The 26,495-nt window shown below is 42.6% G+C and overlaps 1 protein-coding gene across 1 annotated transcript in view; it reads left to right on the top strand.

Moving 5' to 3' along the window:
* Nucleotides 1–26,495, top strand: part of CDC20B (cell division cycle 20B) — a 100,578-nt gene that overhangs the window by 71,720 nt on the left and 2,363 nt on the right. Inside the window, exons 6-10 of the mRNA XM_075589138.1 lie at nt 7,861–7,983; nt 11,648–11,844; nt 14,604–14,698; nt 21,901–22,126; nt 22,326–22,451. Of these exons, the coding sequence (XP_075445253.1) occupies nt 7,861–7,983; nt 11,648–11,844; nt 14,604–14,698; nt 21,901–22,126; nt 22,326–22,451 (767 nt within the window). The remainder of the gene's footprint in view (nt 1–7,860; nt 7,984–11,647; nt 11,845–14,603; nt 14,699–21,900; nt 22,127–22,325; nt 22,452–26,495) is intronic.

Genomic DNA, 26,495 nt, shown 5'->3' with positions numbered 1-26,495 from the left:
TATATATCGTTAAATCAAGGAAGTTGATGCTATCAGTACTCCTCTCAGATGTGAAGACAAGGTTGACCTCATTCTTGTTTATGTGGTTCAAAAAGAGGTCAAGGTCTTCATTGTTTTCCTCCCAGATGATGAGCACATCGTCAATATATCTCTTCCACAGGACCAGATTTGCTCCAAAAGGGTTGCCGGCCCAGATGTTCTTATCCTCCCAGTATGACATAAAAATATTGGCATAGCTCGGAGCAAATCGGAGCAAATCTGGTCCCCATTGCGGTGCCGCACCTCTGTAAAAACATTTGCCCATCAAACCAGAACAGGTTGTGTGTTAGAATAAATCTTATTCCGTCTATTAAGAATCTTTTCTGGTCTTGAGGGATTGTATGGTCATTCTCAAGTGCAGATGCTACCGCTGCGCATCCATCTGTGTGCCTTATTGAGGTATACAAAGGCACCTAAGCAAAAAAAAGAAAACCCGGAGTTTGTAGTGCCCTTTGTCACCAGGTACAATGATGAAGCCAAGAATATAAAGAGGATTCTTAAAAAACACTGGCATGTTTTACGTAAAGACATAGTCTTAGGAGAATACTTACCGGAGGCACCTAGAGTTATTTTCAAGAGAGCTAATAACATTAAGAATAAACTAGTGCCCAGCACATTCAGAAAGGAGAAACAAATTCAGACAGAATGTTGGCTACCGAAACCTATAGGTTTTTTCAAATGCTTTGATTGCAAAGCCTGCAAACATGCGGAGAAAGAAACATTGAATTTTAGTTCCAAAGTCACGAAGGAGGTTTTTAAAACTAAACATTTTATAAACTGTAGGACCTCCTTCGTGGTGTATCTGCTTGAATGCCCGTGCGGACTCGAGTATGTGGGCCGGACCTCAAGAAGTCTCAGGGTCCGCATACTGGAGCACATAGGCAACATCAAGAGAGGCCTCACAAACCACAGCGTACCAGTCCACTTCAGTTTGGCCCATGAGGGGGACCCATCGGGCCTGCACTACAGGGGAATAGAACTGGTGGCTGAGAATTGGCGAGGTGGTGATAGACTCAGGCGTTTAAGACAGAGAGAAACGTTCTGGATCTACCAACTTAAAACTCTAACACCACACGGCCTAAATGCAGATCTAGATATCCCTGCATTTTTATGAGCTTGTCTATAACTTTTAAAGCTCCATGCAATCCCAACAAGACTCTTTATAAAATTCTATTGGGCAACATTACTAATGCTTGTTTTCGTTCCCCATCCCCTATTCCCCCCCCTTTCCCTGTCCCTCCCCCCCATCACCCTCTTTCCATCTCCCCAACTTAATCCCCCTCCATATTTTTTCGTTTTTCTTTCCCCCTTTTCTGCATTGAGATTATGCTCCGTTTTACAATTTTGTATGTAATTCTTAACCATTTTTGATACCATGAGAATTTTAAAATTAAAGCAAACACGATTATTAGTTAGACATACGTAGAGTGATAGAGAGTGAATCTTTATTATTGTCCCAAAGACCACTATTTTGTAGAAACACTGGATAACTATGTCTTATAGCGATTTGTATAAAAATGTTGTTTTCTAATTTCAGTGTATAAACCAAATGACCGTATATTATGACCAAGTATGTTAGTTGATATAACCTGTAAAATAGGTGTTACTACCATTTTTTAACCCATTACCAACCTAGACCCTAAGGTTCCCTTAGTACAACTAAAACACCCACTAGCAAAAGGATGCACAAGATTGAAATGAATATTAGCAATTTTATTGCTTTGTTAAATGGCTTGGTAACGCTTTGTCTGAGAATAGTTGTTTATATACCTCAGTGTGTAAACCATGTTTTTATAGCGATTTATTTTTAACCCACAGTGTACTAAGCAAATGATTTTATATGATGCCTAAGTATGCTAGAAGATATAAATAGATAGGTGTTAACACCACTCTTTTACTTATTACTTATCACCAATTTGAACCAAAAAGTTACTGATTATCAATCTAGACCCTAAAGTTATCTTAGCAAAGCTAAGACACCCACTATAAAAAAAAAAAGGGGTGAATAAGTTCAAAAACACCATCAGCAAGTTTATTGTTTTATTTTATGTCTCTGTTTTTAGAGCTCAGTATGCAAAGCAAGTGACTGCACATTGTGAATACATATGTTAGGTGATATAGACTGTCCCCAGGTGATAGCACCATGTTTTAACTTATTACAAATACTAAACATTCTAGAACAGGAAAGACACCTGTTAAAAGAATGCACAAGAGTAAAAATGAACATAGTAAATCTTACTGTTGTAATTACAGTGTGTTATTGAGCAAAAACAAGGAGTTTAACACTTATATACAGATTAATACACTGATTACAAGCATTGACAATCAAACACTTCACGCTAGTTAATCAATTAGCAGATTGAGGGTCTATAAAAGCTCATCAGACCCTCTTCACGTCATTGAATGAGCCTGAGGAAGCCGTCCAATCGGCGAAACGCGTTGCTCTAATTCGTTGAACATTCTTGGAACACTGGGGCTTCCGTAGCTGAGGGAGCCAGTCTGCAGTCACAGCCGCGCCAGGAACAGCCACCTATTCCGACTCCGGACGCGGAGCAGAGAGCGGCCGGGACCACTGCTGGGAGCACACCAGAGCATTTTTAGACTATGTGAGTGCATTTTTGTGGATCCTATTTTATGTGAAATAAACTTTGATGTTTTTAAGAGCACTATTGATCCCATTATATTATTTTGCCTCACCTACGCCCCTTACTGAAATGGGGAGGGGAAGGAGCCCAGAACAGGAGAACTAGGAGAGAGACCCGCATTGAACTCCCTGCCTGCCAGCAGGAAGGTGCGCAGCACCCCTGGGAATCACCTCTGACGGGGAACATAGGTGTATACCTTAAAGACATCTGCCCTGCGCCTTTACTCACACTGGGCCGTGTGAGTATTTATTGATATTGTGAATTATCATGACCCCCCCCTGCACTTAGTTGCAGAAGGGGCACCTTCTACCACAAAGACACCATCTTGGGATTGTGTTTACACATGGCCGTGTAAGCATTTACTATATAGTATACATCTATTGATTGTCTCTTCACCATCCCAACCCCCCTTCACTGGGTTTCAATTGTGTTATACTAATTGTGGTATATTGCTTGTCCATATCTGTTTTATCTGTGCATTTACTCATCCCTCGCTCCCCCTACTCTGTTTTGTCTCAACTAGTCATTCACACCTGGCTTTTATTTCAAGATCCGACATACACACACACACACACACACACACACACACACACACACACACACACACACACACACACACACACACACACACACACACACACACACACACACACACACACACACACACACACACACACACACACACACACACACGTAACAAGGACTAATTGTAGTATAATGTAATACAATAAATACATTTATGTCAAAAACGAATGTTGTTCTGACTAGGAATTTATTAAATGTATTTTATTTATATATTTTATTGCGGGGTTGGGGACGGACTAGGGTTGGGGCGGGACTGGGGGCAGGACTAGGTGGTGAGTAGCTTTTTTGGTTCGGCGAGTAGATTTTTGGGTGATTTGTCGAACACTGCCTATTAGTGAGTGTACAGTATATGTATGTATTTGTGGGGGTGTAATATTCATGTGTTGCAGCTCTCCAAATATTTTGGAGAAAGATTTTTTTTAATAAAATGACTCTTCTTCCTTGAGAAGTTGCAGACCCCTGTGTTAGTTGTGCTGGAGCTGCCCTATGTTAAGGATACCTCTTTTCTCCCCAGTTGTGAACGGGGAGTTTGCTTTCCCTTCTTGAAAATTCATGTTTTTAGTAAATGTCAGGTTTAATGTTCTGTCCCGGATCAGTGATTTACGGGATCTATGCCGTGCCGTGTATGTGTTGAAGAGCAACATGTTTTCTTTAATGTTTGCTAGCCATACTGTACGTAGCAAGTACGCCAGGTTTGTATCTGGGCTTAGTTGCTGGTCTGTTGCTTGGAATGTGAAATACTGTAGTTGGTGTGATTGATCCAGTCTCTTGTGTACCTTCGGAGTATTGCAGCATTATAAAGTTTAGTTGTGGGAAGGTTTACTTTTAGGTTGTGTAACCCATGTTCCCACCCCCCCAGACAGAGATCGTATATCTAGGGTGTAGTGAGGGCTGGCTACATGTAACTGGGTGGTGCGTACCTGCTTGTAACAGGAGGGCCTGAGTCTCTCGCGGTGATGTTGGGGATAACAGGACCAGGCTTCTGGGGTAATTGCCTTCATTCTTTAGTGGTGCAGCGCCTCCATTCTCTATAAACCCCAGGGATGTGGGGTAGGACCCTTACAGAGAAAGAACCCTAGTCTCAGGGTGAATGCTCCAGATCTCACACACAATCTTATGTAAAACAGCACAGGTCTTTATTGTCTCTTGTCTCAGTAGCAGCACACAGCAGCAACATTTCATTTACAGCAGCAAGTCTTGTGCAGCAGGCTTCCAAATTTAACAGTATTCCTCCACTCCTCTCCTCCAGGAATGTCTCCAGGGGGATGGTCTGTGGGGGCCTCAATACCCCCCCAATGCCCACCTCAGAGGGTATCGTGTGGGTGGGGGTTGATTCTCCCAATTACCCCCTCAGCAGGGTGAGGGGCATTGGTCCACTATAGCTGGTTCAGCTCTTAACACACTCCAAACTATAAGGACAGTCTCTTGGTTGTCCCAGCATCAGACTAGCTCCTCTCTTCTCTGCTCCCAGGACAGAGCATAACTCCTCTCCTCCAACTCCCAGGACAGACAGAACTCCTTCCCTCCAACTCCCAGGACAGACAGAACTCCTTCCCTCCAACTCCCAGGACAGACAGAACTCCTTCCCTCCAACTCCCAGGACAGACAGAACTCCTTCCCTCCAACTCCGAGGACAGACAGACCGTCACTCACAGGAGCAGCCCACTAAATAGAGTTAGCCCTGCCCCTCATGATGTCAGCAGGACCTCCCCTCTGTCTAGGCCTGCACAGAGTCAGGGGCCTGCCTCTATCACTCCAGGCAGGGCTTGAAGGGGGAAAAACCCATGATTACTACTGGCGCCTGCCCTTAACAGGACTTACCACAGTAGGAGAAAGATATGTAGTCCACCTATTTCTTACAGGGGCTACAGTTGTAATGTTTACATGCTTATTCTGGGCTTTTTATTTCTCCATATGAATGTTTGAAATGCTCTATGTAGCTTTTTCTCATTTTTGTCTTTAATTATTATTGGCAGTATCTGTAATTTAAAGGATTTTAGGGAATCGCGACACCTTTTAATGGGCAAACATGACAAACCTATTCTTCTCCTGGGCTAATGTAAGTATAACTGCATGAACATGTTTGTAACATACAGTACATACGGTATATAGCAATCCTCAGTGCTCCCCCAGGTAACTCAACATACATAAGCATGCCTCAGAATATCATCAAGTTTATGTTCAGTGGTAATGTTGCTGCAGAATACCACAGGATTAAAAGAAAAAGGGAACACTTAAGATGGCTACATCTGTATTTGGCTAGTTTATAATGACTAATACATTATCTTGTCCATGTGTGCTGAGTAGAGTTTTATATGCCTTTCCCAAACTGGATGCAGATACTAGCAGTGAGGTATCAAGGTAAAGAAGTTTGTTTTGACACACTGCACCCCTTCTTGTTTGAGTCAAATGTTACAGTTTGGTATGTTTGATGCACATTGTGAGCCATGGAACGTTACAGCACCTCATACCGCAGAAATAATGTAGTATTTTGATGCTAGTAAAAAATAAAGCTGTGATGTACAGTGAAACAGTTGGTTCATCATGTAACTACTCCCTAAAACCTCATAATGAAACTCCACAAATTACAAGCTGACTCATACAGCATAGCTACTGTATACTGTACAGCACATTGATTTTAAGAGGCAGAAGATGTAAATGACGGTCCAAAATTGCTTTAATACAATGCACCTACAGTTCTGTCTAATGACCAGAACTTAACATTTCTTTTGTCTAAAGTGAATGTATGTATTATGTCTTTATTTATATAGCACCATTAATGTACATAGCGCCTCACAGCAGTAATATGTGACAATCCTATAAATAACAAATAATATAAATAACAGAAAGGGGAGAAGTGCTTCAGACATAAAAGTACCATTTAGGAAAAGGAGTCCCTACTCCGAAGAGCTTACAATCTAATTGGTTGGTAGGAAGAACGTACAGAGACAGTAGGAGGGAGTTGTGGTAAGTGCATCTGCAAGGGGCCAAGGTTAATGTATGAGGTGTTAATTATCAGCCATGGAGCTACTCATATGCTTCCTTAGCAGGTGTGTTTTAAGGTGGGTCTTAAAGGTGGATAGAGAGGGTGCTAGTCGGGTATTGAGGGGAAGGACATTCCAGAGGTGTGGGGCAGCCAGTGAGAAAGGTTTAAGGTGGGAGAGGGCTTTAAATACAAAAAGGGTCGTTTTTTTTAAAGAGTTAAAATCTAGTCACTGAGTATTTTCTTGCCAGTTGAGAAGAGAGAAGTGAACATTTTAAACATTTCTCTGTGAGTACTGACTAAAACATATATTCACCATAGTGCTATATTTATGTACAGTAACACCCCTATCCCCCGCTAAGAGATAATGGTGGCTATGTAGTGGTAGGGTGCTAACCTGTTTGGTATACAGAAGGCCTAAGCCTGTGCGCTTAGGGAGCTTGGGGTGCAAGGTGCCGTGCCTCCACCTGTGAGGATCCCGCCATGGACGGGGTGACCCCTCACAGGAAACTATACTCCTAGTGAATAACCACTCACACAATAATATATATGAACCACAGTAACTTTACCAGTAAGGCATACACATAACACACATAGGAACAACAGTAATGATAACACTCAATACAATCACTTCTCCTTTAACCAGGAGGATACCAATACCCTTCTCCCTCCTTCCAGTTCTATCCCAGGCATCCTGGGATAGCCAGTGTCACCCACGAGGCGCAGTAGTGTGTGAAAGGTAGCGCTACCCCACTTAGTGTTGTTGATGCACAGTTGGGTACCTTCCCTCTGATGCTTGGGCAACATTGGCCTCACTCACTGGATGGAGACAGATGCAGTGTCCCATGATGCGGGGCCTCTGACACAACTCCCCTCTCTCCTTACCACCGGCAGCAGCACACGTGGTCTCTGAAGAGCGAGGAGTTCCTCACTGGAGTCCGTCCCGCTCCGCAAGGTCACCGGAGCTCTCACTAGTAGGAAGGGTCCCTGTTTATGGGTCGCCCTACAATACAAGCGATAGTTGTTGGGCACCTAGCTCGGGCCTATGGGGAAACGCTGTCCTAATCCTGGGACACCTCACTGCATCCCAGGACAGTCTGTGCACTCCATGTGCTCCTCTAGCACTGACTGGGATTCGTCACAGTTGAAATATATGTATCTCCTTACTCTGCCTCCCCAACATGGCCGCCACAGGCCCCTCAGAGTAAGGCTAAGGAGCTTCACAAGCGCCCCCAGAGGTCAGGAGGTATACTCTACTACATTTATTTACAGAACACCTCTCAGGGAGATCTGATGAAAGGCAATCATATGATTTAGCTATAAAGACAATTTGTTGCATTTGCTTAACATTCAGGCAGATAGAAATATCCGATGTCTAAATTCTGCAACACTCGGTTGAACCAAATAAAATGCAAAGTGATAAAAAGTATTCAGTACATGTAGTTGTAATGTTGATCATGTGTAATATCCTAGTATATAATTGTCATTTTGTTTTATAATACTATTGTTAATTATTTCTCCCCTGAAATACCATCATATAATACTAGTGCAATAGTTGAAAATAACTTATTGAAGGGATTCTAAGGGTTTTTGTCTCTTTATATGCAGGCTGCCAACAAACCAAGAAGAAAAAAATGACCCATCAAAAAGCTTTCAAAAACTACACGTATTCTTGTGCCAGTTTACAACCAGAAGTTAGACTCCACATTAATGGCCTCCAAAACGATTACTGTAAGTTTTTGCATGTTATATTTGATGCAAAAGATGACTTGATAGAGAGTGGATTACAAATGAGGAAATGTTAAATATGTGTATGGCTGCAATGCTGAGGGTGAAGCTACATTAAAGCAGAAGTGCCACTACATGAAGAAACGAGTAAAGTTGCCCAGTATATATGCTGTCTTTGGCCATGAGAAACGCTAGTGCCGCTATACTAGTATTTACTGAAACATTGCACCAAAACCTCAGCCATGAGATCCTCATCCTGCAGAAGACCCTCTCTCCACTGCTCAAACATCAATGTGACCTTCCTTAGTATCTCCAGTTTGTGCCAGTCAACCTTGTTGAGTACCATGTAGGAGATACTGTAATTTGTGGTATCAACAGACCTTCCTGCTAAGGCCGCGCTTATAGTGCTGGCGATGGCAACGCGACGTCGCCCGAAAACAAATGCATTGTCGCCGTCGCGTGCGCTTATAGTAAGGCGACGGCGACGCGATTTTTTTAAGCTGGCATTATTTGATTTTTCAGGGGCTGTCGCCTCATGTGACAGCCCCTGAACAAATCAATGGCCTGGTCGCCCGCGACGCCGCTGCAAAGCAAAATACAACTTTCTCTAGTGGCGAAGGGTGATGTCACGTGTCGCCGTTGCGGGCACTATATGCGCGGCCTAAGTCATTTTACAGTTGCTTAGTGGAACTTGTTTACCAAAAACTATGGGGAAATAAATCCTAGTGACTGTAAGAATGTATGAATTGATTTTCATTTTCAATATGTATTTGTCAGCAGCATAAGGCATTCTACAAAAAAATAGAGATATTAATGATTTTAAATTTAGATTGATCAAAATACAAACTGGAATTACTGGTAGGCATACTATCAATTTAAACAAAAAAGAGAATATAATGCTCACTGAGTAAATGATATAAGTGTAATATGGTTGTGCCTTACACGTCTAGAATGACGGTGGGTGCAACTGATGAGCAGAAATTAACATGAATTAACAACAGCTGAGGAGTGAAGGTATGTTTGTTGCCAACACTTAACAACTAGAAGCTCATTTAGGAGTGCACTCCTTGGCAATTAAAACTTAACATTTAATTAAAGCTGCAGTTCAGTCTTTTTTTTTTTTAAATTTTTTTTTTTACTTTAATAGTTTAATGTGTGCAATCTCTACTTAACTAAAGAACTGTATAGCTGTCAGTCAATCCGTTCTCCATGTCTTGATCGGCGAAATTTTTGTGACGTATTAAAAGCTGGCATTTGTTTATAATTTGCCTCCGGCAGTCAGTGGAAGACTCATGAATATTCATGAGTCTCCCAGTGACGTGTGCTCGCTCCCGATCTGCCGCTGTGTGGTGCCCCCTTCTGCCCGATCCCTGTGGCTGTCAGCCTGCGCGAGATGGAGGGGGCTTGCGCCGCCAGTGGGGAGGGGGGAGCGGGAGATGTGTCTCCCTCCTGCTCCGATCCCTGTGCCTGCCTCCCTGCCCGCGTGGGAGATGCAGGGGGGGTTGCGCTGCCCCCGGAGGGGGGTGGGGAAGGGAGGGGGGAGCAGGAGATGTGTCTCCCTCCTGCTCCGATCCCTGTGCCTGCCTCCCTGCCCGTGCGGGAGATGCAGGGGGTTGCGCTGCCCCCGTGGGGGGGGGGGGGATGTTTATGTGTGCATGTGCGCATGTTTGTGTGCGTGTATGTGTGCATGTATGTGTGCGTGTGCGCATGTATGTGTGCGTGTGCGCATGTATGTGTGCGTGAGCGCATGTATGTGTGCGTGTGTGCGTGTGCGCATGTATACGTGTGTGCATGTATGTGTGCGTGTGCACGTGTATGTGTGCGCGTGCGCATGTATATGCGTGCGTGTGCATATATATCTATATCATACAAACACATACATACACACCTAAGCTCCGCAGAGCCCTGTGCCTGCAAAATGTCTCTGTAAAGTGCTATGTAAAACTAGCAGCGCTATACAAGAACAAGCCATTATTAATTTTAATAACACACATTGAATTGTACTATTCACATAAAATTAAATATACATATTGTTTACAGTATTATATATACAGATTTGATTTTAAATGAGTTGTTAATATTTAACATTAACTACACACGTGCAATGGAATAAGGTTTAATTAATTAATTCTGAGCTACTCCTTTTCTGCTGCTGCTCTGTCAGTTCTGGGGGAAGATCATGTGACCAGGCACTGACTGATACATTTGTGCTCATGCACGTGCACGGCTCTGGAGGGGGCAGGACTCACAAAGGGGTGTGCCAGAGCCTGTTACATTAAAGGAAGGGGTTGTGCCTTTCTAAAGGGTTGCTATAGAAACAAAAATGCTCGTTACATTAGAATACATAAAAAATTGTCTTCCAAAGTTGTTTTAAAAAAAAAAAGAAAATGCTACAAGTATTTTCTCACAGTACAGAACTGATTTATTAAAAAAACCCACACATGCAGGATATTGACTGAACTGCAGCTTTAATAGATACATTAAAATAGGTTCTTAACATATAGTGAATATAATTAACTACATATAATGTATGTAGACCACAGTATTATTTTGTTTACTGCTTTAATCAATTTAGCAGAGTGTTTAGTATCAGCTATTTCCTGGTTTTTATAATTAGTAGCTTTCCTGATCTACTATCTGTGTTTAGTGTTTGTTAAATGTCATTGGGCGCAGAATCAATCCACGTACCACCAACCTGTTATTGAGTTGCACATACAGTGATAAAAACAATTTATTAGCTTAAATATTATATTTATTAGCTGTACACTGTTTTGGGCTACTTACATCAATACGCCACATGACGCACAATACACTTATACAGGGAAAGCGCCTTTGAGTTCTCACAGCAGGGTAACTTACTCTCCAATCAAGGCCAATTTGGTGTCAATTGCTTTTGCTGGTTTATTTTAGGCATAGCACACTTTATTATACACCACGGCCATCTATCATCTCTCCACTCCCTCCCGCCTCAGTACATTATATGTAGTTAATTATATTCACTATATGTTAAGAACCTATTTTAATGTATCTATTAATTAAATGTTAAGTTTTAATTGCCAAGGAGTGCACTCCTAAATGAGCTTCTAGTTGTTAAGCGTTGGCAACAAACATACCTTCACTCCTCAGCTGTTGTTAATTCATACTATCAATTTATACTGCTGATACTGAGAGCCCCCCTGAGCTGAACGCAGTATACCTAGCTCCCGGGACCCCTTTGTTCCTGAAATATCTGCGGTAGACTTTGACAGCGTACAAAAAAAAACCCATATCGCCATCAGATCACCTCTGAAAACACCATCTCTTGATGACACTGCAGCTTTCTATTAACTGCCGGAGCCAACAGAATATATCGGTCATATTGTCTCCACTGTAGCCTTGTCCAGGGGATAAAATCGTAGATATCTAGAGAACCAGGTAATTACTGCTTTAAATTCCACGCGTAGCAAAACCTCAGGGCCCTAAGCACATTTATTTTCTGAACTGCTCATTGACAAATGGCTAATATATAAAACATTTCTCTGATGATGTTAGACTGATATATATTTTTCTTTAACAGCACACTATTCTATTGCGTTTGCGCTAGCCACATTCCTCTTTCAGACATACATACATTCCTTAATGAATTGACTTGAAATCTCTTGTAACTTGTTCATGCATATATTTATAGATCTTAATCTGCTTGACTGGAATTTAGAAAATCTTGTGGCTATTGGGTTAAAATCAACCGCACATATTTGGAGTGGAGTAAACAATAGCGTAACGCACACGATAAATCTACATTCGCCTTCAACGTATATCTCATCTGTTTCATGGATCAAAGTTGGAACATGTTTAGCAATTGGCACTAGTGATGGAGAAGTACAGGTATGTTCAATATTAAGCCCTTTGGTTCCATGGCCATAGGGTCACAACTCGACATTATGAGGGTGTCCAATAATGTTTTAAATGGTTAGAAGTGTGTAGTCATAATCAGTGTCCTTTCATATACATCTTTTTGGGGGGTTTGGGTACCCTGAACTTAAAGAAAGGTTGATTTAATGGACCTTCTTTTTCAACTTCTAAGCATTTTTTAACACCCATATGGAATTCTGTCGCCCTGTTCGATGTCTAAGAACCTTAAAGTCTATGCAGGGCAGCTGCTTCCCGGTACTGCAGAAGAGATCAGCTCTGTTGAAATAAAAGGTACTTAAATCTTCTGCAGCCCTGGAAAGCTGCTCTACGCACGTTGAATAAATGTCTATTCAAAAATATCACAAAGTAAAAAAACACAAGATCAACTCACATCCAAATTCACTAAAACCCAACATTTAATAATTATTAACCCTTACTTATAACTTATATCGTGCTGCATAAAAGCCTGCAAATATTTAACTACTTCCAATGCTACATTTAAATTGGAATTTTAGTTACATATTTTGGCCAAAATATGATAAGCTTGCTCACCATGCCAAGGAAACCCCAGAACATGCAAGTCCTAACTTCTGGAAAATAAAGAACAATTCCTGCGCTCCTACCAATTGGGCTAAAATATACTAGTGACACTTTTACATTTAGAACCTAGGTCTGTGTAACAAAGAGTAATTTGTTTGCGTCGTTTGATGAAAACATGATTCAAGCCTGGCCACACACCTCCAGGGGGTGGATTTTGGCTCACCTGGTTTCTGTTTTACTAAACAGTTCCTTGGAGGTGTGTGGCTCCTCCCTTCAGGTTAGATCTCCTTACAAACTCTCCAATTAGCATAAAGGTATTATACACCTCATTGTCAGTCTACACTTCACCCTCCACTGAAGAGTTGGTGAGTGGGCGCAGTTAATATGGACAGTATTTGAAGTCCTAACTTCTAATATAATAATTTTTTTTACCATGTTCTCTGAGCTGAATTGATCATGCTTTTAGCTTTTTTTTTTGTCACACCTCAACAGCATTCCAATATAGTATAGAGCAAACTCACCATACAAGCAAGTAAAATCACCAGATTATATAGAAACATGTTTCTCGGAAGAAGTACTGACAGCACATCCTAGTGAAAATGAAAGAATGATGTTTGAACCTAATGTTCATTGATGGTCCATGGTATCTACCACAAGATCTACAGCACAGTCATGCATAATTATTTTTAGAACACCAAATGAGTCATGTTTGAAATTAATATAAGCAGATATGTTTATAACTTTATACGTAGTTCCCAAGTATCCAAAATTATTGATAGGTGAGGCATAAGGAGCCATATTTACTGTTTTCTGCCATAAGGCAACTTCTAGCTCTGGATGACATCTTATAGCCTATTTAAGTTAATGGACTCTAAGATGTGAAATGTGTTGCTCCGCGCTAATGGTGGCACTGTATGAAATCCCTCTTGCAGCCTTTAGTCTGGGGGGGTTCCACACATCCCCTATAAGAGTGAGCTCCCACAAGGGGGGCTCACAGACAAGAAAAACAAATAACCGACAGGCGCACTAAGGGATATGAACACTTTATTAATAAAACAGGGCAGTGGGCACAAGCATCCACTGAGGGGTTAAAACAAATATAACAACAAAGATCATTAAAATTACTGGTTTGACACTATTATAATCGGTGATAGCACCGGGTCTACACAGGATCTCGCTAGTACTACAGAAAGGGTCCGGACCAGACTGAGTACTTACCCTGCTAGATGCGTGAAGACCCGCTTCCACCAGCTGCAAAAACTCCACGAGGACTGCCGCCACGTGACCTCTACGCGTTTCGCACGTAGTGCTTCGTCAGGAGGTCACGTGATAGCGCTGTCCCCGGAGTTTATATGCAGAGCAGCAGCCAATGGATCTTACGTCATTAGGGAGAGTGAAGGCACATGTAAAGACAACAGAGTAAAAATGGAGTCCCATACAGCATGTTTAAGTAATTAAGTAATTAATTAATTAAATAAATAAATAAAACCCCATTCTGGGATGGAGTGATGATATATAGGTCCCAGATTTGTCTTTGACCTATTACCTGATACAATAAGTCACTTATAACCATATATTACCATACCCCAGTTAGGATCTAAACATACATTTATTCACACATATTAAAATGATTTAAAATATTTTAACTCTGTTGTCTTTACATGTGCCTTCACTCTCCTTCACTCTCCCTAATGACGTTAGATCCATTGGCTGCTGCTCTGCATATAAACTCCGGGGACAGCGCTATCACGTGTTCTCCTGACGAAGCACTACGTGCGAAACGCGTAGAGGTCACGTGGTGGCAGTCCTCGTGGAGTTTTTGCAGCCGGTGGAAGCGGGTCTTCACTCATCTAGCAGGGTAAGTACTCAGTCTGGTCCGGACCCTTTCTGTAGTACTAGCGAGATCCTGTGTAGACCCGGTACTATCACCGATTATAATAGTGTCAAACCAGTAATTTTAATGATCTTTGTTGTTATATTTGTTTTAAACCCTCAGTGGATGCTTGTGCCCACTGCCCTGTTTTATTAATAAAGTGTTCATATCCCTTAGTGCGCCTGTCTGTTATTTGTTTTTCGACTCTAAGATGTCTTCCAGCTCCCGAAGTTTACAGAAGACTGCTCAGAAGAGCTGGTAGAAGACTGCTCAGTGAAAATGAGCCAAAATTCTAATAAATCATATTACTCTTTTAAAGCTGTGGGACATTGAAACTCAGAAGAGATTGAGGAATATGCTTGGCCATATGTCAGTAGTTGGAGCCTTAAGCTGGAATCAGCACATTCTTAGCAGGTAAGCAATGACCAAAAGGGACATATTTATTTTTATGGGGTTTATTGGACTCTAGTCCTGGAGGACCTAGATAAAGTGCTTAAGCACGAAACGTGTATGTCTCGGAGTACAATACTCACTAAAAAGTCACTAGGGTGACACAACCCCCCAAAATACTCCAAAGGAAAAATAATAACATTTTATTAACACACACACACACACACACACACACACACACACACACACACACACACACACACACACACACACACACACACACACACACACACACACATATATATCAGGGGGGAAAAAGAAGAAAAAGCTGTGTGTGTTGAGGGAACGCGCATAGTAAGTGAAACTTCTTTGTCTTTTGTCACTGTTTTGTCACAGAAATTGTATTTGTAAGAATGATATATTTAATAAAAATGTGTGTGTGTGTGTCAGTCAGTCAGTGTGTGTGTCATTCAGTGTGTGTGTGTCAGTCAGTTTGTGTGTGTGCGTGTGTGTCAGTGTGTGTGTGTGTGTGTGGTGTGTCAGTGTGTGTCAGTCAGTGTGTGTCAGTCAGTGTGTGTGTCAGTCAGTCAGTGTGTGTGTCATTCAGTGTGTGTGTGTCAGTCAGTTTGTGTGTGTCAGTGTGTGTCAGTGTGTGTGTGTGTGTGGTGTGTCAGTGTGTGTCAGTCAGTGTGTGTCAGTCAGTGTGTGTGTCAGTCAGTCAGTGTGTGTGTCATTCAGTGTGTGTGTGGCAGTCAGTGTGTGTGTGTGTGTGTGTGTGTGTCAGTTTGTGTGTGTGCGTGTGTGTCAGTGTGTGTGTGTGTGTGGTGTGTCAGTGTGTGTCAGTCAGTGTGTGTCAGTGTGTGTCAGTCAGTGTGTGTCAGTCAGTGTGCGTGTGTCAGTCAGTGTGTGTGTGTGTGTGTGTGTGTGTCAGTCAGTGTGTGTGTGTCAGTGTGTGTCAGTCAGTGTGTGTGTGTGTGTCAGTGTGTGTGTGTCAGTGTGTGTGTGTCAGTGTGTGTCAGTCAGTGTGTGTGTCATTCAGTGTGTGTGTGTGTGTGTATCAGTGTGTGTCCCCATGTCGCAGGCTGCAGATCAATGACAGATGTCTGTGTTCCCGAGCAGATCTCAGCCAATAGCAGCGAGGCGGGCGGGCTCTGCTGCTCGGTGAGAGTGCACAGAGCACTGTGTGTCAGTGTGTGTTACAGAACAGGGGCACAGACCCCACAGACCAACACTGACCCCAGCACAGCCTCTCACTTCAGCTCCGACACCATGCGGGGGGCTCCCGCTGCAGCTCACCTGTACCACGGCCTCTGCTGGCTGCTCGGCCCGGCACTCACTGCCCTGCTCTCCATGTCAGGTACTGTCTGGTCTTCTACCTCTGTACCTCCCCCCTCCCTATCACCCTGCACCTCTCCTCACTCCCCCTGTATCACTCCATCAGCCTGCTTTACCTACCACTCTATCCCTGCTACTCTCAACTTCTACACCGCGTGACTCCTCCCACCCCCACCACCAAAGGGCCCGGTCTTCCCCTCCCTCCAGTCACCGGTGTGGGAACAAGCGCCTCCTCCCACACGCGGCATTCCCCGCTCCCACTGATCAGTACCGACACCGTTATCTCCTCGGGCTGCGGTCTGGCACCGGTATCTCCTCGGGCTGCGGTCCGGCACCGGGTCTCCAAGCCGTGGCGTCCGGTTTGGGGGAGCGTTAGGAGTGGCGGCGGCGATTAAATTTTGAGTGGGTGCGGGGGAGCGGCGCCGGCGGTTAGCGCTGCCGCCACATGTAAGCGGTCGTGTGGGGGGAACAGCGGCGGTTAGGAACAGCTCCGGCGGCTATCGCCACCGCCGCATGTGATTTGCCAGAACACAGCCCGGCCTCAATTGCCAGCACTTTGACGTCAGCACTTTGACGTCACATCCGTTTCATTTTCTGTCTCCACAATCCATTTTTGTCCCATTACGAATAAGGTGCCACTAAAGAAGTTTCACTTCAAAAAGCGCCCAATCCTAGTGTAATAACGTTTTTAAAAATGTAACACATTTTCAACAAGACAATTCAAAACTCACAAACAGGGCATTGTATGAGTACAACTCATGCTCCAAACTGCTTCGTCAGCCGCTGCTCCACTTGCAATGCTCTGGGATGTCGTCACTCCTCTTCCTCGCTCGTGGTGTTGCACTATGAGGTGTCCTCCGGCAACCCCCAATCCCACACAAGAGTTCCTTTGGTTGGAAATGACCTGCAGCGTCTCTTCTCAGGCGTGTTGTGAGATGGCACTCAACTGCTTACAACAATGACACGTGACCCTACGCGTTTCATCAGTCTAACACTGATTTCATCCCCTAATATATATACATACACACACACACATATATACACTTACATTGGGCCTCCCTCACTGTCCTGCCGGTGGCTGTGAGGGGGGAGAGGGATGGCTGCTGGCTCTCTCCCTCACTATCCTGCCGGTGACTACGGGCCGGGGGCGCTGGTTGGGCCTCTTTGTTACACCGGTGCTGCTCGCAGACCAGACTCGTTCCCTGTGCCGAAGGGGGAAGTAGGGATACACGCACCCGCAGCAAAGGGAGTGAGTCCGGAGTGTGGTGTTAAGCGTTGCCAGGCCAGATATAAGTAACGTAGACAATACTTGCCGGTACCGGGTATAGGAGTAGAATAGTGATTGCCTTGCCGAGGTCAGGGAGCGGAGAGATGAGGAAGGGTGAAGTCCAAGCTGTGATCATGGGATGCCAGAGAATACGTAGTCCAAGGAGAGCCGAAGTCGAGAGCCAAAGGGGGTAGTCGTACGAGCCGTGTCAAAACCTGTAGTAACCGAGAGTACAACAAACACTTCCATACAGAGACTATGTCAAGCGATGAGTGAGGGCTCAGAGATGCTAGATAAGGCTGGGCTGACCAATCAGGGATGGGGCGGGTAAGGAGGACTGCAGGGAGCCTCTCTGGATAGGTGTGGCTGATACAGCCCCGGTGAGCACTGGTAGCACTCTGATTACACCCGTGCGGTGTACGGGGGCGGAGCCTCATAGGAGTGGAAGTAGAAGAGTGGATGCTGGGCGTGCGTTCTGTAAGGTGCGTGTGCACGCAAGCAGCATTGGAAGAGGACACACGTGTGCGTGCGGGATGGAGGACCTGCGCTTGCCACTGAGGAGGAGGAGCGGTGGGGCCGCCGAGGGGAGGGGCTCTGCGTCAACGGAGGAGATGACGGCCCGTGGAGGCAGGTAAGTGGAGGTTGCGCTGCGCGCCCTGAGTCTCCCTGAGGGTAGTCTGTGTGTTGCGCAGACGGCGCTGAGAAATCAGATTTCTAACACTCTTATTGCCGCCAGACCGGGCATCTCCCCAGCTGCTGGCCTGCCTCTCTCCTGTACTGTCCCACGCCAGACTTTGTGACGTCGGCTCATGTCTGATGTTGCAACACACACTTCCGGAATGCACCGGCATGAGAGCCCGGCGTGGGACAGTACAGAAGAGAGGCAGGAAAGCAGCTGGGGAGATGCCAGATCCGGCAGCAACTAGAGGCCCAACCAGCACCGGTCGGGTTTCCCCCGCAGCAACTGCCAGGATAGTGAGAGAGAGAGAGGGGGGAGCTGGGAGTCGGCAACCTGCAGAGAGCCACAAGTAGGAGCAGAAAGAGCTGCATGCAGGTTGCCGACCCTTGAGCTAAAAGAAAAGTTCGGAAAACCCAACTCACATTTCTTTGTGTATCTCAAAGCCGGACACTACAGGATAGAGATATTTAATCGTTTATCAACAGAAGATAAAGCTAATCCCTTAGATGTGCTCCTCCACCTGCCGGAATTTGGGAAACACCTACTGTATGTCTAGCATTTAGAACAGGCTGATACACAGTATATATATACAAACACAGTGAACTAATATATACAAGTGAATGATAAAATCTTCAGTGGTGGGTATGGGATCGACATAGGAATGGGACTATCACGGTAGTATGGGAAGTATCCTCACAAAAGATGTATATATGTGCACATGCAAGAAGTATTTGATGTTACACCGACTTGGAAGTCTGGCAATAGTGTATCCATATGGCTCAATCAGGACATATATGCATCAAATTTGCAGGTAAGTATTTATATGCACGTACTCTCTCGTCAGATAGTGGGGGCCATGCCGTTGTAGCGATAATGTGACCTGTATGCAATAATAGGCAATAAGGACTCTATCAAGACTATGCAAGATTTTATCGATAGGCAATACACAAATGATGGTTGTAGGCAGAACAATAGCAATAGAGCTATTCTCATATATATCTACTAAAAAGTTGTGATCTGAGGTGATGGAGTGTTAATTATCTATAAGGCATGAATCACACTCAGTATCTCAATACAAAACCCCTGGGTCTAACCGTTACAAGGAAGCCTATATCCAGCATATAGTCAGGAGTAAAGCTGCAATCGGCATATATGTATACACACGTTGCTGGAACGTAAGCCCTACACCAGCAGAGACCAGGATAATATGGTTTCATGCGGAGCATCAGGAAAGATGATCCAGGGCTCCACGGGTTTTTAGCAAAATAATTTATTCATAATACACAACGTCTCGGCCTCACTTAGGCCTTTGTCAATGGCCGAATGGGGGGCCGAAACATTGTGTATTATGAATAAATTATTTTACTAAAAACCCGTGGAGCCCTGGATCATCTTTCCTGTTGCTGTATACTTGGATTGCTGCAGATAGGCCATCCCTGAACCAGGAGCTCCGGCATTGTGCGCAAGTATCGCATTTCTTGCATTTATTTGCACTGTTTTGGTGTGCTACATACCCACATACCTTTGCATTCATGCGGAGCATAACATGGAATGGTAGAGGATATTATAGAGAACCTATATGAGGATAGACTTAAAATAGCAGCTTAAGGAAAGTATATCATCGCCATACAACCCGTCTCCGTAGATCCACAGCCACACTACGTGACGTCACAGTCGTGACACCCACACCCTGCAACTGCATGTCCCCCATCATCTGAAGAGAGGGGGCGTGCATATATATACTTACCTGCAAATTTCATGGATATATGTCCTGATTGAAACATATGGATACATTATTACCAGACTTCCCATTCGTTGTTGCAGCAAAGACTTGTTGCATATACACATATATACATCTTTTGTGAGGATACTTCCCATACTACCATGATAGTTCCATTCCTATGTCGATCCCATACCCCCCACTGAGGATTTTATCATTCACTTGTATATAATAGTTCACAGTGTTTGTGTATATATATATATATATATATATATATATATATATGTTAATACAATTTTATTATTTTTCCTTTGGAGTACCTCGGGGGGGGGGGGGGGGGTGGGGGGAGGGGGGAGAGGGTTACCCTGGTGACTTTTTAGTGAGTATTGTACTCTGAGACTTTTTAGTGAGTATTGTACTCCGAGACCATTGAGTCCTCACCCTTGTATGCCATATAATGAATGAGTGCAATACATAGGAATCTTTTTGTGGCCCCTTGGGGACACATATGTTGAGTCTGATTCTTCCCTGTGCACCTCAGTTATACTTACCTTTCACATCATACTTAGGTATTCGGGTTGAGCGGTAGGACACCTTGTTTATGTATACTTTTTGTCCATATTGTATCGACAAATTTGGTAAGAAAATTGGGTTTACTGGGTCCAGTGAGATATTTTCAGAGGAAAATGTAAAAAATTACACATTTTTCAGTAAATGATGTTGGAGTTTCCCTCATAAATAATGAGATTTGGACAGCATGGTTATGAACGATATAAATTATCTCATGGATGAGAAGCCTTCACCAAACATGTGGGTAAAGCTGAGACCTGTTTCTGTTTTAGGCTCAGAGGGAGGTGGTGTCTGGTATACAGTAACAACTTAGACAACAGTAGAGAGGAGTATCTTGTATTATGTTTGCTTGTGTTTATACTTTAAATCAGTGATTAGTGGTGCCAATACCTGGGGTGTCTTTTAAAGGTGCAATTTCATCCCAAATCTCGAAAGTGTGCTCAAGATGACGCCCTTTAAACATGTAGTACCAACCTTACATTTGTTTTTCCAAACAGTTTATTTTTTATTAAAACAACCCAAGTCAACAAGTTATACAATATAGTGTTCACAACATGGAAACTTTTTGCTGTTCTCACATGCTCCACCATACCAGAGATCTTTTCCATGCAAAAGGTCTTGTTAGTGAAGCTGTCTTATCTTGATCATCTTTGTAGATCTCGGAATTTAAAAGACATTGTTAAGAATTTTATTTTATTTTAGTTCTTCTGAGATTAGATTTGACTACTACTGTTAGTACAGTAGTGACCTGGGCACAAAACAAATGCTAATACACATTGGATATGTATTGGAAGCCACGAGGGCATTCCAACATATAGATTATAAATGTGGTATTACATTTGATAAAATCGTGGGTATAACATTTTTCACCTGTAGGATAAGAAACAAATTATTTGCTTTTGTGTATAATAAAACCACATGTAATACAGTAACTACTACTACATTTAGAAAAGCATCATAGTTTTCTGGTAACCACATCTACTGTACTTATCCTGATGTTTTAGAGACTTTAGAGCACTTTTTATGTACAAACAGAGATTTTTCATATACAACTGTAGGTAAATCAGCGATATTGACCTCTCCTTAAATCTGATCATATCCCAAGAGATCCTGCTTGTCTAAAACTTTATTGATATATTTTACTGTCTGGTTGTATTCCGATATAAAAAGAACATCTCCTTTAACTAAAAATAGCCCTAAGTCTTCATCTGCACATCATCTATATAAAGTAACTGAACATCTCTACATTGCATACTAATGTCTCTTTCTGGTTGCCTGTTACCTCATAACAAAACATTTGTAATATGAAAGACTTTCATGTTCTGTATGGTGTCAAAAATGTATCATAGTACTTCACTTTTATTTAGATTTTTCCTTTGTTTTTACTTTTCATGGTCACTATATGTGATATGCTCGAACAGAAGAAATCAGACAAAGTGACTCATTTAATTATTATAGCATAGTTACAACTTCATCCAGAAGATACATGCACATTTTCCTCACTGAAAAATCACTGTATTGTAACAAAGGTCATGTATTAATCTTCAAATAAGCCACATACATTTAGTTCTCCTACTTATACATAAAGATCTGGAACTGAGAACATACCTGTGGATGTTAAGTTTTATTGAAACATAATGCTTTCTTATATTTAGTGGGTCCCGTCTTGGACATATACATCATCATGATGTTCGAATGGCCCAGCATCAAGTCGGAACATTGTGCCATAAGCAAAGCATCTGTAGTCTGAAGTGGTCACCAAGTGAGAAACATCTAGCTAGTGGATCAAGTGATGGTCACCTGAATATCTGGTCCTGTGATCCAGGAGCAACTAAGATTAACACACCACTGCAGAGCATACCACACCCTACAGCGGTAAAGGTAAAACATATTAAGTATGCAACTAAAGCACATTAAATACATCTAATTAAATATATATTATATATAAACAGTATTGGCCTTCCATCAAACCTCTATCTCACCACCTCAAAGTATAAAGAATATTATCCATATAGAAGTGTAAGTCCACTCTCAAACTATTTTACAAGTCATTTAATATTGAAGGTTCCCTGTTCTTAAGGCTATAAACTGGTGTCCATGGCTATCGGAAACACTTGGAGTCGGAGGAGGAATGACAGATGGACACGTACGTATCTGGGATATAAGCACTGGGAAAAACATCCATTCAGCAAACACAAACTCACAGGTAAATATGGTCATTCTCCTCAAATACTGTCTAATAATTCATAATGAAATATATGACTAAAGCACCAGATTGTCATTAACTATATTAACCATCTAAGCAACACTATTCAGAATACAATTGAAAATATATAGTATGTACATTTAAATACAATACAGGGTTAGAGCACGGAAAAATTGGTAAAACAAATCCATATCACAAAAGGGGCTTATCAGATAAGCAGCCTAGTATAATTGGGAATTGTTCACAGAGCAAACATAAAATAAACATGCACATGAAGCTTGCTGCCAATCAGATCAGAGATTTTTATGTCTGTCATATTTGAAGCTATAGAATTCTACCACCTAGCTTTGTCCCCATCTGGATGTGGCTGTTATTTATGCCCTGCAGAGGACCATGTAATGTGTGCTGTCTGTGTGGATGGCCTGGATATGGGTGCGTGATTAAGTCTCTAGGGTGGAAATATAGGCTGTGTTTAGCTCGGTTTTATTGTTCACTGGGCAGTAATTGGGATGGAAATGGGGGTGAACTTTGCATTGCTGCCTTTCTGTTCCTCCTTCATCTCTGTCCCACGGTGCTAGTACAGCCCTAATTGTTTTGAACCACTTCCATTTATACCTGCTGCGCTATCCCATTTGTGCCTTTTTTGTCACTTCCTTTCTGGGCCCTCTTCAAATTTTTCAACTTCTGCCTTTTCCTAATTTCCTCTTTTCTTTTGCTTTCACTCATTCTTTCTGCCCCCCCCCCCCCATGTATACAACAAAAGACAAAAAGCCTTAGTGCTACATACAAATTGACAGATTATATAGTTAACTACTTATCTATATTTATTCACATAAGTAAGGGTCATTGTCACGGGAGACCAGCCATTTTAACACAATTATACCCGGATCCTTTGATTGAGCAAAGCGAAGAGATAAAATAAATTGTGATTTATTTACAGACTGAACACACACATTAGTTTTCAATTGCACTAAAAATACACTTATTGGGATGGGGGCAAACGAAAAATCAAGTTCCCAAAACGAAATCTTTGGAAATAAAGTCTCTAGGAAAGATTTCCCAGGAGTGGGAGTTGTGCGCAAATAGAGCTGGCAAGCAGCCCTCGGTCGGTGGCGCCGCTCGCAACCGCTGTTACTCTGCCGGAGCTGCTTCCTTTATTCTGCCGCTGTGGTATTGGATCTGGGAACCTTAGTTCCTACAAACTACTGAAGCTTGTTACGAATCTTGTTACTTGATGAATCTCTGTTCCCGATCGGTTTTAACACATAAATGAAAGGCTGACTAAGTCAATTAGTCATTCACAGAAAGTACATTAATGGTGCACATCTCACTAATTATTTTATATTTTAAAGTGAATATATTATAGTGAAAAAAAACGTGATTAAGTGAAAAATAAAATTCACGTGGTGCCAAAATCTGTAGTTACTGCTGCCTTAAGTCATCCGCCATTGACACTGTCTTGTGTTTATGTCTGTTCCCGATCGGCTGCAGGGTTTCTTATGCACTAAACAGTCCTATACTTAACCCGTGCAGCCAATCTACTCCGTGGGAATAATATTCCCCACCTATCCCGGAGTTGCCAATATTTTGCAAAACCTGGGAGAGGGGCTTCTTAGTTTGCTATGGGCGTGCGCGAACCTCACACCTTTGCCGCTTAGCATACCAGACCCGGCACCCTTACCTGGCGACATTTTGTCTGAGCTGGCCGGACATCTGGCCCATTTGCTCAGACATTACTAAGATGGGGGATACTTGAGCTACCCCTCCCCACTTAACACTCTGGTGAGTGGGAGCCTTTCAACTACGGACTTTATCCAGATATCCTGGCAGAGCCAGCGAGATGCTTTAGAAGTCCATGGATGAATATGCACCGTTACTTTGCAGGAATTTCCTGCCATACATTTCTAAACTACAGTACTTACAAATTAAGCGTTCCCTCTGTCTCTGGCGCTTCAAAGGAAAATCTTAATATGCCTAACATGTTGTTGCAATTAAAATAGGGGGACTTTAATTCATCAATTTTTATATAACTCTATAAAAATTGCGCGATATGATATTTCATGATTTAACCCGAACAGTGCTCACAGCAAATATCACTGCGCGAGGAGCTTCCTAGCGAAAGTTAGCGAAAAGCCGCCTGCAATGCTGCTGCTGCTGGGTTTTAAAACCATTTTTCCTTTGCGCGGTTACAGGGAAATACTACCACAGAAATACCTTTACATTTATAAATCACATTTTTCTCGCCACCGTATACCTGGTGGGACATACATATACATTTACATTGCAATTACAGTTTTCATGCCATTACTGGGTTGCAGAGCTGACAATCTCTGATTCCCCAATATGGCTCAGGGGCACCTAGCCAGGCCAAATACCTTTATTAGTGGCCTTGGTACCCCTTCACCGTCACAGTAATTTCCAAAGCATTATAAGCCTGCAGTCATGCAAAGGTATCCCTACCACTATCCCTACCACTATCTGCAAACGTTCTCTTCACCTTTCTAATCGAAGGAGAACTCTTAAAGTGCTGTTTTCCCCCCTTTTAATATGTGCACCAATATAATCCACACAATGATAAGTCATTGTCTAAGTTGCTGATTGATCCGTTCTCCTGTGATCGATTGGTGAAGATTCTGCTAGTGGGTTCACTAAATGGCTGTCAGTGCACCAGAAGAGGACCAAAAATGCAAAGTTCTGTGGGGAAGATCATGTGACCAGGCAGGTACTAGATACAATTAGTGCACTGCTAGAGAGAGGGCAGGGCTCAAAAAGGTGTGTGCCAGAGCTTGTTTCAGAAGAGGAAGGGGATGTGACTTTGTAAATGGTTCTTATAGAAACAAAATATACTTGTTACATTGTAATATTGTACATTCAAAATGTCATTCAGATTTGTTTTTCAAAAAAATGCTGCAAGTATTTTTTCATAGTACAGAACTGATTTATTTAAAAAAAAAACCCCCACAAATCTTGGATATTGCTTGGTCTGCAGCTTTAATAGCCTGGTCATTCACAGGTGCATAACAAGACCTGCTATTTAAAAGTGGGATGGGTGAACTTAAAATCAGGGAAGAGGGGTCACAAATCTTTAAATAAATGTTACCAATTGACATTTACAAACAAAATCCCAGCAAGCTCAGAACCCAAACTCACCACACCACATATGTGTGCCAAAAGGAGTGCTACTGGGATGTGATCTAATGTATACAACAAAAGACAAAAAGCCCCAATGCTACATCTAATATGACAAGTTATATAGTTAAATATGTATCTGTCATTTTCAATGTAGCATTGGGGCTTTTTGTCTTTTGTTGTATTCGATCACAATCTCAGCAGAACTCCTTTTCACACAAATATATGTGGTGTGTCTGGGTTTGAAGATTGGAGGGGGTTGTGTGTGTTTGTAAATGGCAAACAGTAGGTCTTGTTATGCACCTGTGGATGATTATATTGAGACATTTCTCCCTCCATTCGAGAGATGAAGAGAACGTTTGCAGATAGTGTTAGGCCTACAAAAAGGGTATATCCTGCACGCTGACTTGAAAACGAGAGGTAACTCTCAATGTATTACTTCCTGGTAAAATATTTTATAAATAAATTATAATGCTTTGGCCAAAGAATTTAGCTAAATGACCCTTACTGATGAGAAGAAATACAGATAAGTATTTAACTATATAATTTGTCATATTGGAAGTAGCATTGTGGATTTCTGTCTTTTGTTGTATACATTAGGTCACAAACCCAGTAGGATTCCTTTTCACACAAATATATTTGGTGTGGTCAGTTTGTGTTCCGTTTGCAGGGATTTTGTGTGTGCCCTTTTTGTATGTACCCTTTATTTCTCACCCATCTCTAATTCCACTACAATGTGCTACCTGGTGGCAAGTAGCAGCCAGGAACCTGGGGAAACTTGGTGCTGCTTTCTTCATAACATGTATTTTTATCTGAATGGAATGTAAGAAGAGATAGAACATGGCAGCCAATGGCAGTGCAGTCAAGATCAGAGCAATTGCAGGGCTGAAACTACTCCCAGAGACTGAAAGATGG

The sequence above is a fragment of the Ascaphus truei genome, chromosome 1, assembly GCF_040206685.1.
Source record: "Ascaphus truei isolate aAscTru1 chromosome 1, aAscTru1.hap1, whole genome shotgun sequence".
NCBI lineage: Eukaryota > Metazoa > Chordata > Amphibia > Anura > Ascaphidae > Ascaphus > Ascaphus truei.
The sequence above is the reverse complement of the archived record's forward strand: the minus strand, read 5'-3'. Positions and strand labels throughout refer to the sequence as shown.